Raw genomic sequence first — 13,283 nt, forward strand, 5'->3', positions numbered from 1 at the left:
TTTAGAAATCCTCAAATGTTTCTTCTCTACATTTAAATGCTACTTTTAAACCGATTGTGTATGACCTCCAAATTTTGCAAACATGGTTACTTCTATGCATCAATTCTAGATAATATAGAGAAGTTATTTTTTGCTGTTGGAATGAAGCAATTAGTATGGGGATTGTTCAAATTTCTGGTAATGTTTCCATTGTTATAATGCACAATAATGATCCATTAGTGAAAAGTGAAAATTGGAAATAGTAGACACCGATAATGAATCCATTAACTAACTTATTTTGATCATTTACTTCATTAGCTTCATCGAAAACTCTTAGAACAATATTTAAAATTAAAGATTTTTCCTTTAGTTTTTATAAAAATTTCTATTCTGTTTGGTTGTGTGCTAAGTTTTTAATTCAAGTTTTTCATTTAAAATGTGTTTTTGATGTTCAACCTATGATCCTCCAAATTAAGGAGGCGTTATGGAAATTTCTTTGGTTATGATGTTGCTTATGGTCAAAGGAAAAATGAGAGTGACTCTCCCAGCAACTCCCACAAGTCCCATGGTGAGTCACACAAATTCCCACACTGTTTCCACAACATATAGCATAGTGACTCCCTCAATGACTTTGGTGAGTCCAAACAATGACTCCCTCAATGACTATGATGAGTCCAAACAAGTTCCTGTACATACAATTTGGTGAGATTTTTTATCTTCAAAGAATTGGCATAACAATTATCATGGAATTTATTATAGCATAGGAACTATAAAGCAATCTGCTATAAATTATTATTGCATAGCCATGAATTTTGATTCTATATATATATATATATATATATATCTATTATACCAATCAATAATTGGTGCTTTTGAATGCTTCAGATTCTATCCTCAATTTGTTCGGTTATCATGGATAATCTATTGTTTCAGGTTTAGGTTATTCATGATTCTCAGATTCAAAGTTTGAACTTTTGAATTAAGTTTACTGTAAATGATTGCATCGTTGTGGTGTCCTTCATTGCTTTGAGAAGTAAATTTTGACTTGAATGAAATAAGATGAATTGAAGTTTATATGAATGAAATAAGATGCATGTAGCAGCGTTGTCAATTGCCATTACTCTGTATTCTATACTATATATTTACTCTACAAATGAATATAGCTCTTCATTATAATGAATGGTCTTGGTTGATGAAAGTGGAAAAGCACTACAGACAAAAATCAAAACTACCATCTTTATTTTGAACTCATATGTGCTCAATATGATTGTTTTATATTGGTCATGGTGAGCAAAGAAAACACAACTTATTTTTTATTTTGTATACATGCATGCAATGAATATATGAACAAGATGGCTTCAGTCAGTTTGCTAGATAATGTCTTCTAACTCTTTTTCACATTGCTTCATTGAATTAACATCTCATGCTGATGGTGTTTGATGACGTGTAAAGCTATAAGATGTTGAAACATAAGAAACTCTAGGATCTTTTATTTTTAGTTTTGCATAGTAAGAGCATGCAACTACAAAAGGCAAACCCACCCACACTCTAAAAGGACTACAGTGTAGGGTGAGTTAGGTTGCATAGATTTTTCTTCTCCAAAAAGGAAAAAAAGGGCGCTTAGATTTTGGCCAAATGTGACTCTTATTTACTCGAAATCATTGGCTAAAACTTTTTCACTTAAAATTGTTCATATGCAAGTTTAAAGAAAAGAGATGGGACTCTAGAAGGAGGAAGCTTGGATGAAGATTGTTAGGTGAATGATCTCCAAAATCATATAAGTGTAGAATATATTTATGCAATGAGGTTTATTTGTATGTAATAATTTATAATAAAAAAATTACGTTAATTTATATGTAATATGAAGTTGTATAGATTTGTTGGTGCAAAAGTGAATGCAGATATTGCATAAAATTCTCTCATTGCCTTGAATTTAAAAAAGAAAAAAAGAAAAAATTACCGTCTTTATTTTATATTGTATTCTCTTTTTTCTTTAAGTTTATTTTTATTGGGCTAATTAGGCTCTTATTGATATTTGATTTCCTTTAAACTCATATTCCATGTTAATTAGAATTTAAAGGTGCATGTTTAAAAAGAATAAAAAGAATATATGGGATTCTAGAATGATATTTATGTTAAAATTTGAAAATCCATTATTTTTTATGATGGCATAATAGTGTTTTGGGTTTGACTATAGTAGATAGTGATGGTGTTACAAAAAAGCACCAACTCCTAAACTCGTCCATATGGCTCGTCCATTGAAAGACCAATTAGGACGAGTTAAGAACATGAGGTGATCACCCCAAGCGTCCTTAATGACCTCGTTCGTCTTTGGACAGACGAGGTCCCATGAGAAGCTTGTCCATCCTCATAATTGTTTAGATGGACAAGCTCTACACGAAATTTGGAAAAAGTAAATACACAAGGCAAAGTCGTCCCTAATAGCTTCGTCCGTCCTTAATAAAGGATGGACGAGTTCATTGGGTTGGACTACTATGTGCCAAGTTCTACATTAACTACTATGGAACACAAGTCCAACTGAGGTAACTTCCATGGCAGTTATGGAAGTTACCCCCAAATCCTCTGGACTCCTCGACAATAGGAACGGTTATTAAACAGATAACCGTTTCACACATGCTATATAAGCATTCTTCGATGAGAAGGTAGGGATTTATTCAGACATTTATTCCAGAAATTACTTTCTTCTTACTGGGAATTACAAATTCATTGACTTCATCGGAGGACTTTTGGCCGGTCCTTACCAGTCTCCTCTACTTAGTTTTTGTTTTTAGGATCAAGCCCTAAGATCATCAGCGCCCGAGACTTATCAACCTACTGATTTCCAAGGAATCATCAGATAGCATGCTTGATCCTAAGAAATCACAATTGTTATTTATTAGACCTTAACAGTAACAAATTGGTCTCTTCAATTTTTGGGAAGTTTTTCTAAAAGCATTTCTAAGCATTTAGATTCATTTATATTAATTTATCTTTAATGCAGTCACACATTTGTTTTATCTCTGTTATTATAAATACTAGCTTGTAACCCCATGCATATGCATGGATACACTTAAAGATATACAATAAGATGGATAATATAATTCCTATATATATAATTTAAATATTATTGATAGTCATGTTTATATTTTGGTAACTCTTTAAAAAATTTTGTAAGGACATTATTAAGTATAAAATGTAAATTGTCCATGTTATTTATTTATTTATTATTGTGAAGCACTTTTTTTTTAATGATTCATTTACTCTAAACTCTTTGCCTTTTGTATTTAATAACTCATTGGATGAATATTTATGATGTGATCTCACATTTGATTCTAAAATTAAGAAATAAAACTCTTTAAGAATAAATAATTTAGGACACATGGCGCAAAATTAGAACTCTAATTTGGAATTCTAATTTGAGTTTCTTTCAGTTTCACCTATTATTATATATATAGATATGTGATTTTAAATTTATGTATCCCGTGTATTGTACGGGTTAGCGACTAGTATATCTAAAAGTTGAAGCATAAAATTTATTATTGCTATGCTTTTGTTGAGCCACATTAACGGCCACATTAGCCACCTATTTCCATCTATTTCTCTCTTATTTTTTACTCTTCTTCTTTTATTGATTTCGTACATTACTATTACATTTCCTCTATTCTTTTCTCTTCCTTTTATGTTGGCTCTTTTTATCCTCATCCCCTTAATATAAATTTTCTATTCTCTCTTGCACTCTATACATATTTTTCCCACACAAAAGAGGTTATTACTCTCTCTCTCTCTCAAACTTTTTTTCTTTCTTTGATGGATTTGTTTTTTTAATTTTTTATATCTCTACTTTAGGTTGATAATTTTTTGTTTTTTTTTTAGAACTCTACTTTGGGCTAATGCAATTTGGTTCCATGTTTTTAAGTTGTTATCTTTTTCTTTTCTTTGATTGTTAAATAGTATCCTATTGCATTATAAAGATAGTTCATAATAATGTAGCTATTATCCTATTACATAGTATAGCTTGGATAATTTGGTGTTTATGAGTCATGACTATATCTTTTATTTTTACCCTTCTTTTCTTATATTGCTTTCTATAAATTTGTCATTCACTCTAACATTCTCTCCTAAAAAATGTGATTACTCTCTCTCTCCCTCTCTCTCTCTCATTTATTCTTTTTTGCAACTCTACTTTAGGTTGGTGAATCATCGTATCTTTTTATAACACTATTTTGGGTTAATACTTAGTTTGTTAGGGTCATATTTTTTATGTATTAGCTAATCCTTTCACAAAAAATACTTTACTTGTAATTGTGTAGATCTAAGTTGGATTTAATACATCAAAAAGTGTGTGAAATTTACTTTACAAGTGGTATTATTAAAGACATGAAAATTGATCCAAGAAACAAGTGTGTTAGGACATATGTGGAACTTGTTAGAACATATGTTATTGTATATTGGCTAATCTTTTGACAAAATGCACTTTACTTTTAATTAGGTAGATCTAGGATGGGTTTAGTACTTCAAGAAATAAGAGTTCAAGTCTAGTATTGAAGCCATGCAAATTTGTCCAAGAAACAAGTGAAGAAGTGTTATTCATTAAAGCTCGACAGATAAATATCTATCGAGGTTTAATAAGGAAGCTCCACAGCTGCTCGACAGAAGCAGTATCTATCGAGAATTACGAAATTCAGATTTTCAGATCTGTTTTTCACGCATATCCAAGTTATTTGCGTAGAGTTTCTTTTCTCACAACCCTAGACATATATAAGAATTATTTTAAAGGCCATCTCGTGTGATGCAAAGTGATTATTCAAGCATATTGTGATCGGAGACAATTTACCCTAGTTCATCATCTTCCTTGTAGAAACTGCTACATCTTTGCACCAAGGGTTTTGTAACCAAGGAGCTTCTTGATCTTCATCGTCTGGATGAACTGAAGAACTTTGCAACCAACATCTTTCTCAAGTTGGTGTGTTAGTGACGTACTTGGATCCGTGCATCGATTTGTTAGTCACGTACTTGGAGCTGTGCATTGAAAGGAGAGATTATCATTACATTACAAGTCCAATTGTGTATTGGGGGTAAGGGTTCAACTGTAGGTTAGTATTAGGTACTAAGATTCATTTTATTTGTAACCGTTTGTTTTGATAATAGTGGATTCACGGGAGTGGTGACCTTAAATTCATCCGATGAAGTTTTGTCTTAGTGGTTTTCACCATTCATAAACAAATCACTTGTGTCAAATTTATTTTCTGTTACATTTAACTTAGTTGGTGATTTGTTTGTGCTACCATGCTTATTGCATATAATTGAACTTAATTAATTCAATTGGCTAATTAATTGGTTAATTTACCAAAGGGGCCAATACATTCTTGACCTATCAAAGTGAAGAGAAGTTGTTTCATTAAAGATCGACACTCGGCTCGACACTAGCATCTATCAAGGATTAATGAAAAGCTCGATCTATCAAGACTTACAACTTCAAAATTCTCAGATCTCAATTTCGGCTCATGATGACTTGAATGATTAGGGTTTCCTCTCTACAACCCTAGTCATATAAAAGGATTATTTAAAAGTCATCAAGTACAGAAACAAAGACATAGAACTCATATACTTTGTGAGAAGCTACTGTGCTACCATGCTTATTGCATATAATTGAACTTAATTAATTCAATTGGCTAATTAATTGGTTAATTTACCAAAGGGGTCAATACATTCTTGGCCTATCAAAGTGAAGAGAAGTTGTTTCATTAAAGATCGACACTCGGCTCAACACTAGCATCTATCAAGGATTAATGAAAAGCTCGATCTATCAAGACTTACAACTTCAAAATTCTCAGATCTCAATTTCGGTTCATGATGACTTGAATGATTAGGGTTTCCTCTCTACAACCCTAGTCATATAAAAGGATTATTTAAAAGTCATCAAGTACAGAAACAGAGACATAGAACTCATATACTTTGTGAGAAGCTACTGTGTTTGTGTGCCTTAGGATTTTGTTATTGGAGCAAAGGTTCAACTGTAGGTTTATTTTGGGATAGGCCAATGTAGTGCTAAGATTCCTCATACTTATTATTGATTAGTAGATTCTTGGAAGTGGTGACTAGAAATTCACTCGATAGGGTTTATGCCTTGCGAGAGGTTTTCTCCATTCGTCAACAAATCATCATGTCAATTTAATTTCCGCTGCACTTAGTTTATTTGGTGATTTGTTATTGCCTTTATGATTTGCATGTAATTTGACTTAATTAATCAATTTGGGTAATTGAATTAATTAACCAGGGTCAATCTATAACCCAGCATAGTTATTTTGGAATTAAGAATTTGAATTTATATCAAAATACAATTTTTGCTATATATTTAAATGTGTGTGTCAACTATATGAGTAATATTAAATGTAATTTTGTAATGAGTTTTAATTATCATTATAACTTCCTTTAAGAGAATGAGAAATTTGAATAATAATATATTTTATAGCAAAAAATAAAAGTCTATGTCTTTATTTTTTATATATAATTTTTATTTTGAAAATCTAATTTATAAGTGGATAAAACAACTTGAAAATCAATTGAAGAGTGACCCTATTTTTTAGGCAATGTTTTAGTGAGAGTTAGAGTTGTATTTTTACCAGATTGTCCTTTGGTTTTATCTCTACTTAAACATAGGAGTATAGAGGCATTTTTGAACAAAAAAAAAAAGAGGATTCCAAATAGGGAAAACCCCTTAAATAATAGTATAGATAATGCACCATAAAATAATTTAGAAAAATATAGACCACCTCAAAAATGAATAATATCAATCAAACATGTCAAAAATAATTAAATAATATATTTGTAGAGATGGAAAAATGGAAAATAGTTTTAGAAATTGTTTAATTTTTAGGGAGAATAAATTACCTTCCACAAAATTTAGAGAACAAATCATATATTATATTATAATTATAAAATAATTATTTGTCCCCACGAATCGCACAAGTCTGCAACTACTAAACATAAATAATAATAATAAAATGAACATACCAAAAACAATAATAAGGAGGAGAACTCAACATTTTGTCTCTTGTCACCCTGTTTGCTTATACAAATGTTTATTTTTTTATTTTTTTATTTTTTGTATTGTAGTTAAAAACTAAGGTCAAAATTTTTTTTTTTTTACTCGATGGATGGTCTCTAATTTGAATTTAAAATATTACAAAAAAATATTTTACATGCTACTAACGGGAAATATAAAGATTGAAAGAATCACTAATATAAATTTGTACCAATATATATTTTCTTTATTAACCAAATACAAGTTTTAGTCATTTTGCACCATAGTGAGAACTATTAGCGTGTTCCAGTGATATAAGGTGCAATAGGGTGTAATGATCAACAAGGGTATATGTGAAAATGGTATGTATAGTACTATAGGATGTAATGATCAGCGATAACGATGTGATAATCACCCTGGTGGTTGATTAAGAAGTATAGTGGACAAGGTGTAGCTGGTTTGAGAAAGAAATATATGTACGATTTCATCCTTAATTTCATTGATGTTATTAGTGCTCCATTAAAATATATTTTTAGGGTTAAAGATTACATAAGTACTCCAAAATTCTCAATAGCCTTCAAAGATAGTTTCTTGATTTTTTTTGTTTGATTTGCAATTTTATTTTACTATGTTATATAGGCTTGAGCTATTTTTTTGTAGAACAATAAGACAACTCAATATAGTGGTTTTGTAATTACAAGTTTTGTTGTTTGTACGTTGTATTTTGTATTTAACTTATTAATTTATGTTTTCAATGTGCACTCATCCATTCGAAATTGTAAATAATAAATAAAATTAATATATGATAAAATAAATTCAAAACATACTTAATAGAAATTTAGCCTTTTGTAGATATGCTTTGCTTTACAATACATTATTGAGCTTGTATTCTATGTATTAAGTTGTATTCTATCTATTACGGATATCAATCCAGTTAAGATATACATGAATAATATGTTTACAAAAAACATAAACATAACAACAACAATAATTAGGGCAGAAACCCAAAAAAAATAATAATAATAATAAATCCCATGATCTTATTGAATTGTTTTTTTTTTTTGGTATTGTTTATTAAAAAATAGGATCAATTTTTCTCTCTCTTTTTTTCCCACAGATATCAATCCAGTTAAGATATACATGAATAATATGTTTACAAAAAACATAAACATAACAACAACAATAATTAGGGCAGAAACTCAAAAAAATAATAATAATAATAACAAATCCCATGATCTTATTGAATTGTAATTTTTTTTTTGTTGGTATTGCTTATTAAAAAAATAGGATCAATTTTTCTCTCTCTTTTTTTCCCACAGTGGAGGGTCTCTAATTTGAATTTAAAATATCACAAAAAAAAGAAAAAAAAAGGTTTTACATACCACTAAATGAGAAAAGTAAAGATTGTGAGAATTACTAATATAAGTTAGTATTAATTAACCCAAAAAATAAAAAGAAAGATACATAAGCATTAACAAACATGGCAAGGCTTCATAATCATCAATCTTTGTTTTATAAAGGTTTTAAAGAAAAACTTTTATCAACTAGAACAGTGATAAAGGCAAAGGTGAGTTGAAAAGCATCCTATGGTTGGAAGAGAATCCTAAAAGAGACAAAGATGTTATCAAAAGGGGCAAAACTTATCGCACACACTTTGTTGTACACACATTTACACACACATAGAATGTAACTTGAAGCTACGATTTCCAAGAAGAGCATCTTATTTAATTGGGAATGGCAAATCAGTGTGAACATAGTTCAATAGTTGACTTCCTTTGAAATCTCATCCACGTGTCACTTCTACCGTCTTACACACCATCAAAGGAAAGCTAAGGTTAGTTCTTTGATTGATTCAATTTCTAGGTGTGGGTTGGATGAAAAAATTGATGCCACCTTTCTACATTTTGAAGCTACAATGATTAAACAAATACCACTAAACCTTAGTCGGCAAAAGGATGTCTTGATTTGGGCATTAACCCAAAGCGGTGATTACTAAATGAAGAGGGTACAAATTTCTGTGAAACAGAGAGCCAATATTCATGTATAAAAATTAAGAAGTTCTTTCTAAAAAGAAAGTGAATTAGGGGGTGTTTGGTTTGTAGTCTTAAACAACCATTTTCAGTTTTTAAACAGCATTTCACGCATTTCAACGCACTTTTTCACCCACACGTATTTCCATAAATATTTTCAAACAACAATTTTCAGTTTTTAAACACATGAACCAAACAGACCCTTAAACTCTAATTATCGGGTCCAACCTCTTGGATTACTTATTTTTAATGAATAAAGGACTTTATTGAAGAAGAAAAGAAAACTGCACAAAAGGGTCGGCCTCCTTTACAATCACACCTTTAACAGTAGAACTACCAAAATAAAATTTACTGTGGGACCATTTAGCTAGTTCATGGGCCGCTGAATTCATTTCAAGATAGACCCAGCTAAAGGATACAGAACCAAGATCAACATATGTAGAGCTAACAGCAGATACAGAACCAAGACCAACCTCTTGGATGTCAACAATATGACTCTCCCCCTTATACATGAATTGATAGCATTTAACCCATGGTATGATTGGTGTCGTGGCCATGCCTAATGAGTTCACTATTATATACCTTTTTTTGTGTGGGGGCAAATTAGAAATATTTATCTAACAGGCAAAACCCCTCTTTAAATTACAATGCTTCTAGGATGTGCTTCTTATGGCTTGAGGCACAGTACAACTGAGAAGAAAACTTCACTTTTTGTTGGGATTTATTGACAAACCAGACATGTACTTGAACTTTTCAAGGCTTGCTGTCACTAATTTAATTGAGGATTATTCAGTAGCAGCGAATATTAAAAGATCATCCGTAAGCTTAGGTGAGTTAACTTCAAATCCTTGCAATAAGGGTGAAACTTGAATTGGCTAATCTTCTGAACCTTGTTTTGCATTGTTCTAGTGAAGACCTCCAGGACAATAACAAAGAGAAAGGGGAAAGTAGCCCCCCTTGTTTAAGGCCTTTGCCTCCCTTGAAATAGCCAAACATGCTCCCATTTAGGCCAATTAAATAGCTTGTGTTTGTGATGCATTTCTTCACTTAGATAACAAAATTAATTGGGTAGGCAGCAGCTATCAAATACATCAGGATATATAGTCACAAAGTGGCAAAAAACATAAGCCTTCCTCAAATCAGCTTTGATGGCACATCTACTAAGGGAACTATTCTTATGATAACCCATTACAAGTTCATAGGCTAGCAACACATTTTTTGAGATTTTTCTTCATTTTATAAAAGCTGTTTGATTAGAGCTTACTGAGAAACCCAAGAAATCTTTAAGTCTATTGAAGGATTTTAGTAATATATTTGTAAACTACATTACAGCATTCAATTGGTTTAAAGCCAGCCATTGTTGAGGGATTTGGAGCCTTAGGAACAAAGGCAATAGGGGTTGAGTTTACTTCAAAGAGAAGCTTTCTAGAATTGACAATAGGATGTAATGACAGCCACCACATCAGGTTTGACGGTCTGCTAGACCTGCTTGAAAATTTTTGCAATGAAGCCATCTGGTCCAGAGGCTTTATCATCTCCCGTGAAGAATAGAGCCTACTCAATTTCATAGTCAGTAGCCTCTGCTTATAGCCATGAACTCTGATTCTCAATGATATAGCATTTGGAGTTCCAAGTAGTCCTTGGTAGAAATCCACTACTAACTGCTTAATTTGCTCTGCATCCTCCAATCTTTTTCTTTTATTATCCAGAAAACCTTTGATACAATTCTTTGATTGCTTAATTTTAATAAGCTAGTGAAAATATGGAATTTTTGGATCACCCGGATTAAGCCATTTGTTCCTAGTGGATGTCATACTACATATAAGCTTATTGTCACTTTTTTACAATTACAAATACAATAGTTCTCAAAATTACTATTATCTAGGTGATATATGTATACCGTATTGTTCACTTACCATACTAACTTTCCTTTTCTTCTTTTTTTCCTACATTGATATTTACTACACCAAAATTCTAATATGATCTTGTCTTTCTTTTTTATATCATTTATTTGTTAATCTGGAAAACCAATTGAAGGGTAAAAATAAGAAATTCTGAGTTATGCAGATTGTGGAAAATAAATTTAACAGGTTTTGAACATTGTCAAGCATTCAAAGTATCTTTTTATTTGAAGTGAAAGATTTCAATTTCCATACTAACTTGAGGTCCAGTTTTATTTGAGTGGAGGGGTTTGACATAAAACAAGATGCAGGGCATAATTTTTATTGCTTGTTAATTTTTGAATTTATTTGTAATTTTCGAAATTTTAAGAGAGATGATTTTATTTTCTTGATTCTAGGTGTTTTAAGGGTTTGTTAGTAAAAATAAAGTCCTATTATGTTATTGTATAAATTATGATATCTTTAAGAATATTTTCACTTGAAAAATGAGTTTTGTGAAGCCATTAAATAAGCTTCCAAAATAGGACTATTTTATAGAACTATCTTTTTAGTTTCAACTTATAGAACTATCTTATTTTAGTATAGGTACCATATTGTTAAGACATACATGACGATTACTACTGTAGACTTGCAGCATTGCTAATTCATAGTCAAAGCCACAATGCCAGAAATTCATATTGTAGGTAATCATAAAAGGATGTTCATCTACAAGTCCAATATCAATATAGTTCACAAAGATGTTCATTTCCATCTACAACAAATTAAAAGAAATACAAAACAGAGATGCATTTCATAATGACACAGTTGCAGTAGAAGAATCTACAGTAGTTCTTGGTGGGGAAGACAAGAAAGGCTTGGGAGAAATTTGCAAGGAGTCGAGGCTTCCTTCCAACATATCCACCACTTTACTAATTGATGGTCGGCTTGAGGGATCAGTCTGTATACACCACAAACTCACTATTATCATCTTCTTTGCAATTTCTTCATCCTCTTTGCTAATGAGGCCTTGCAGTCCTAATTCTTCATCAAGTTCAATGCGCTTGTAAATCCAGTGTGGAAAATATATTTCACTGACACGATCAACACTAACATCAATATTCTTTCGTCCCCCAATCATTTCTAAAACCATCATTCCATAGCTGTAGACATCTGACTTATGGGAGACCCCACCAATATTTCTACAAAATACTTCTGGAGCTATATATCCTGCAGTTCCTCTTGCTCCCAACATTGATATGACACTCTCTTCTCTAGGGCATATTTTTGCAAGGCCAAAATCAGAAATCTTTGGACAAAAGTTTTCATCCAAAAGAATGTTCTGAGGCTTTATGTCAAAATGCAAGATTCGTGTGTTGCAACCTCTATGTAAGTACTCTAATCCTCGAGCAATGCCAACTGCAATCTTGTATAATGTTTCCCACCCCAATTGATGGTCAACATTTGAGGGATTTTCTTTATATATGAATTTTTCTAGAGATCCATTTGGCATAAACTCATAAATGAGAGCTCTTTTAGATTCTTCAAAGCAAAAACCCATAAGAGTGACAACGTTAACATGGGACGTCCTACTAATGCTTGCAACCTCGTTAATGAATTCCTCTCCATTGCCCTTTGATTCTTTCAAAACCTTCACAGCCACAAAACAACCATCTTGTAACTTTCCCTTGTATACACCACCATAGCCCCCTTGTCCTAATTTATCCTTAAAGGAGTTAGTCATTTTCTTTATATCTGAATAACTGTATCTTCTAATTGCTAGTGGTTCATTTTTCCTTAGAAAGGCCTCTACACTCTGATAGGTTAAAGTTTTCTTCTTCCAAAAATAAATAATTTTCTTAGATGAGAACTTTCCACAGAAGTAGCAGATTATAACAACAACTCCAATTCCAGCAAATGAAGTGACTGTAATCAAAGAATAGAAATCACAAAGTTATGCAGCGCATAAAACAGAGTAGCTCAAATTATCCATTGAGATTTCTTGAACCTTATAAAATTTACATTTGCCTGTGGTGTCACCGACAACAGACTAACAATGAAGAAGAAAAATGAAAGATTGGCTTGGCATGGGACTTGGGTTAACTTAGGCAAAACAGAGTAGTGAGGTTTTGATTGACAAGCAGACTGGTTGCCTTGGAGAAAAATCATGAATTGTGAAATTTATCTATTGTAGGTCAATGAAGAAATTTATGCATCATTGTAGTTGAAATTTTGAGGACAAGTTTTAGAAGTCTTCTTATGGATTCTGTATAATACAAGCACGTCCTTTTGAATGATAAAAAAATAGGCAAGTGGAGCCATGACCAAAACTAAAATAGAAGTTATTTGAAAACTTATCATTGTATGAGATAA

General features: G+C 31.5%; 1 protein-coding gene across 1 annotated transcript; it reads right to left on the reverse strand.

The window, feature by feature from the left end:
• Window positions 1-11,724: 11,724 nt before the first annotated feature.
• On the reverse strand, window positions 11,725-12,801 carry LOC115981240 (PR5-like receptor kinase). Its single transcript, XM_031103401.1, has one exon. The coding sequence runs from the start codon at window positions 12,652-12,654 to the stop codon at window positions 11,725-11,727; it is 930 nt and encodes a 309-aa protein (XP_030959261.1). The 5' UTR covers window positions 12,655-12,801.
• Window positions 12,802-13,283: the final 482 nt, after the last annotated feature.

The sequence above is a fragment of the Quercus lobata genome, chromosome 3, assembly GCF_001633185.2.
Source record: "Quercus lobata isolate SW786 chromosome 3, ValleyOak3.0 Primary Assembly, whole genome shotgun sequence".
Lineage (NCBI taxonomy): Eukaryota > Viridiplantae > Streptophyta > Magnoliopsida > Fagales > Fagaceae > Quercus > Quercus lobata.

Excerpts from the sequence above, each read along its gene's own strand:
- LOC115981240 (XM_031103401.1), bottom strand. The coding sequence starts at position 12,654 with ATGACTAACTCCTTTAAGGATAAATTAGGACAAGGGGGCTATGGTGGT.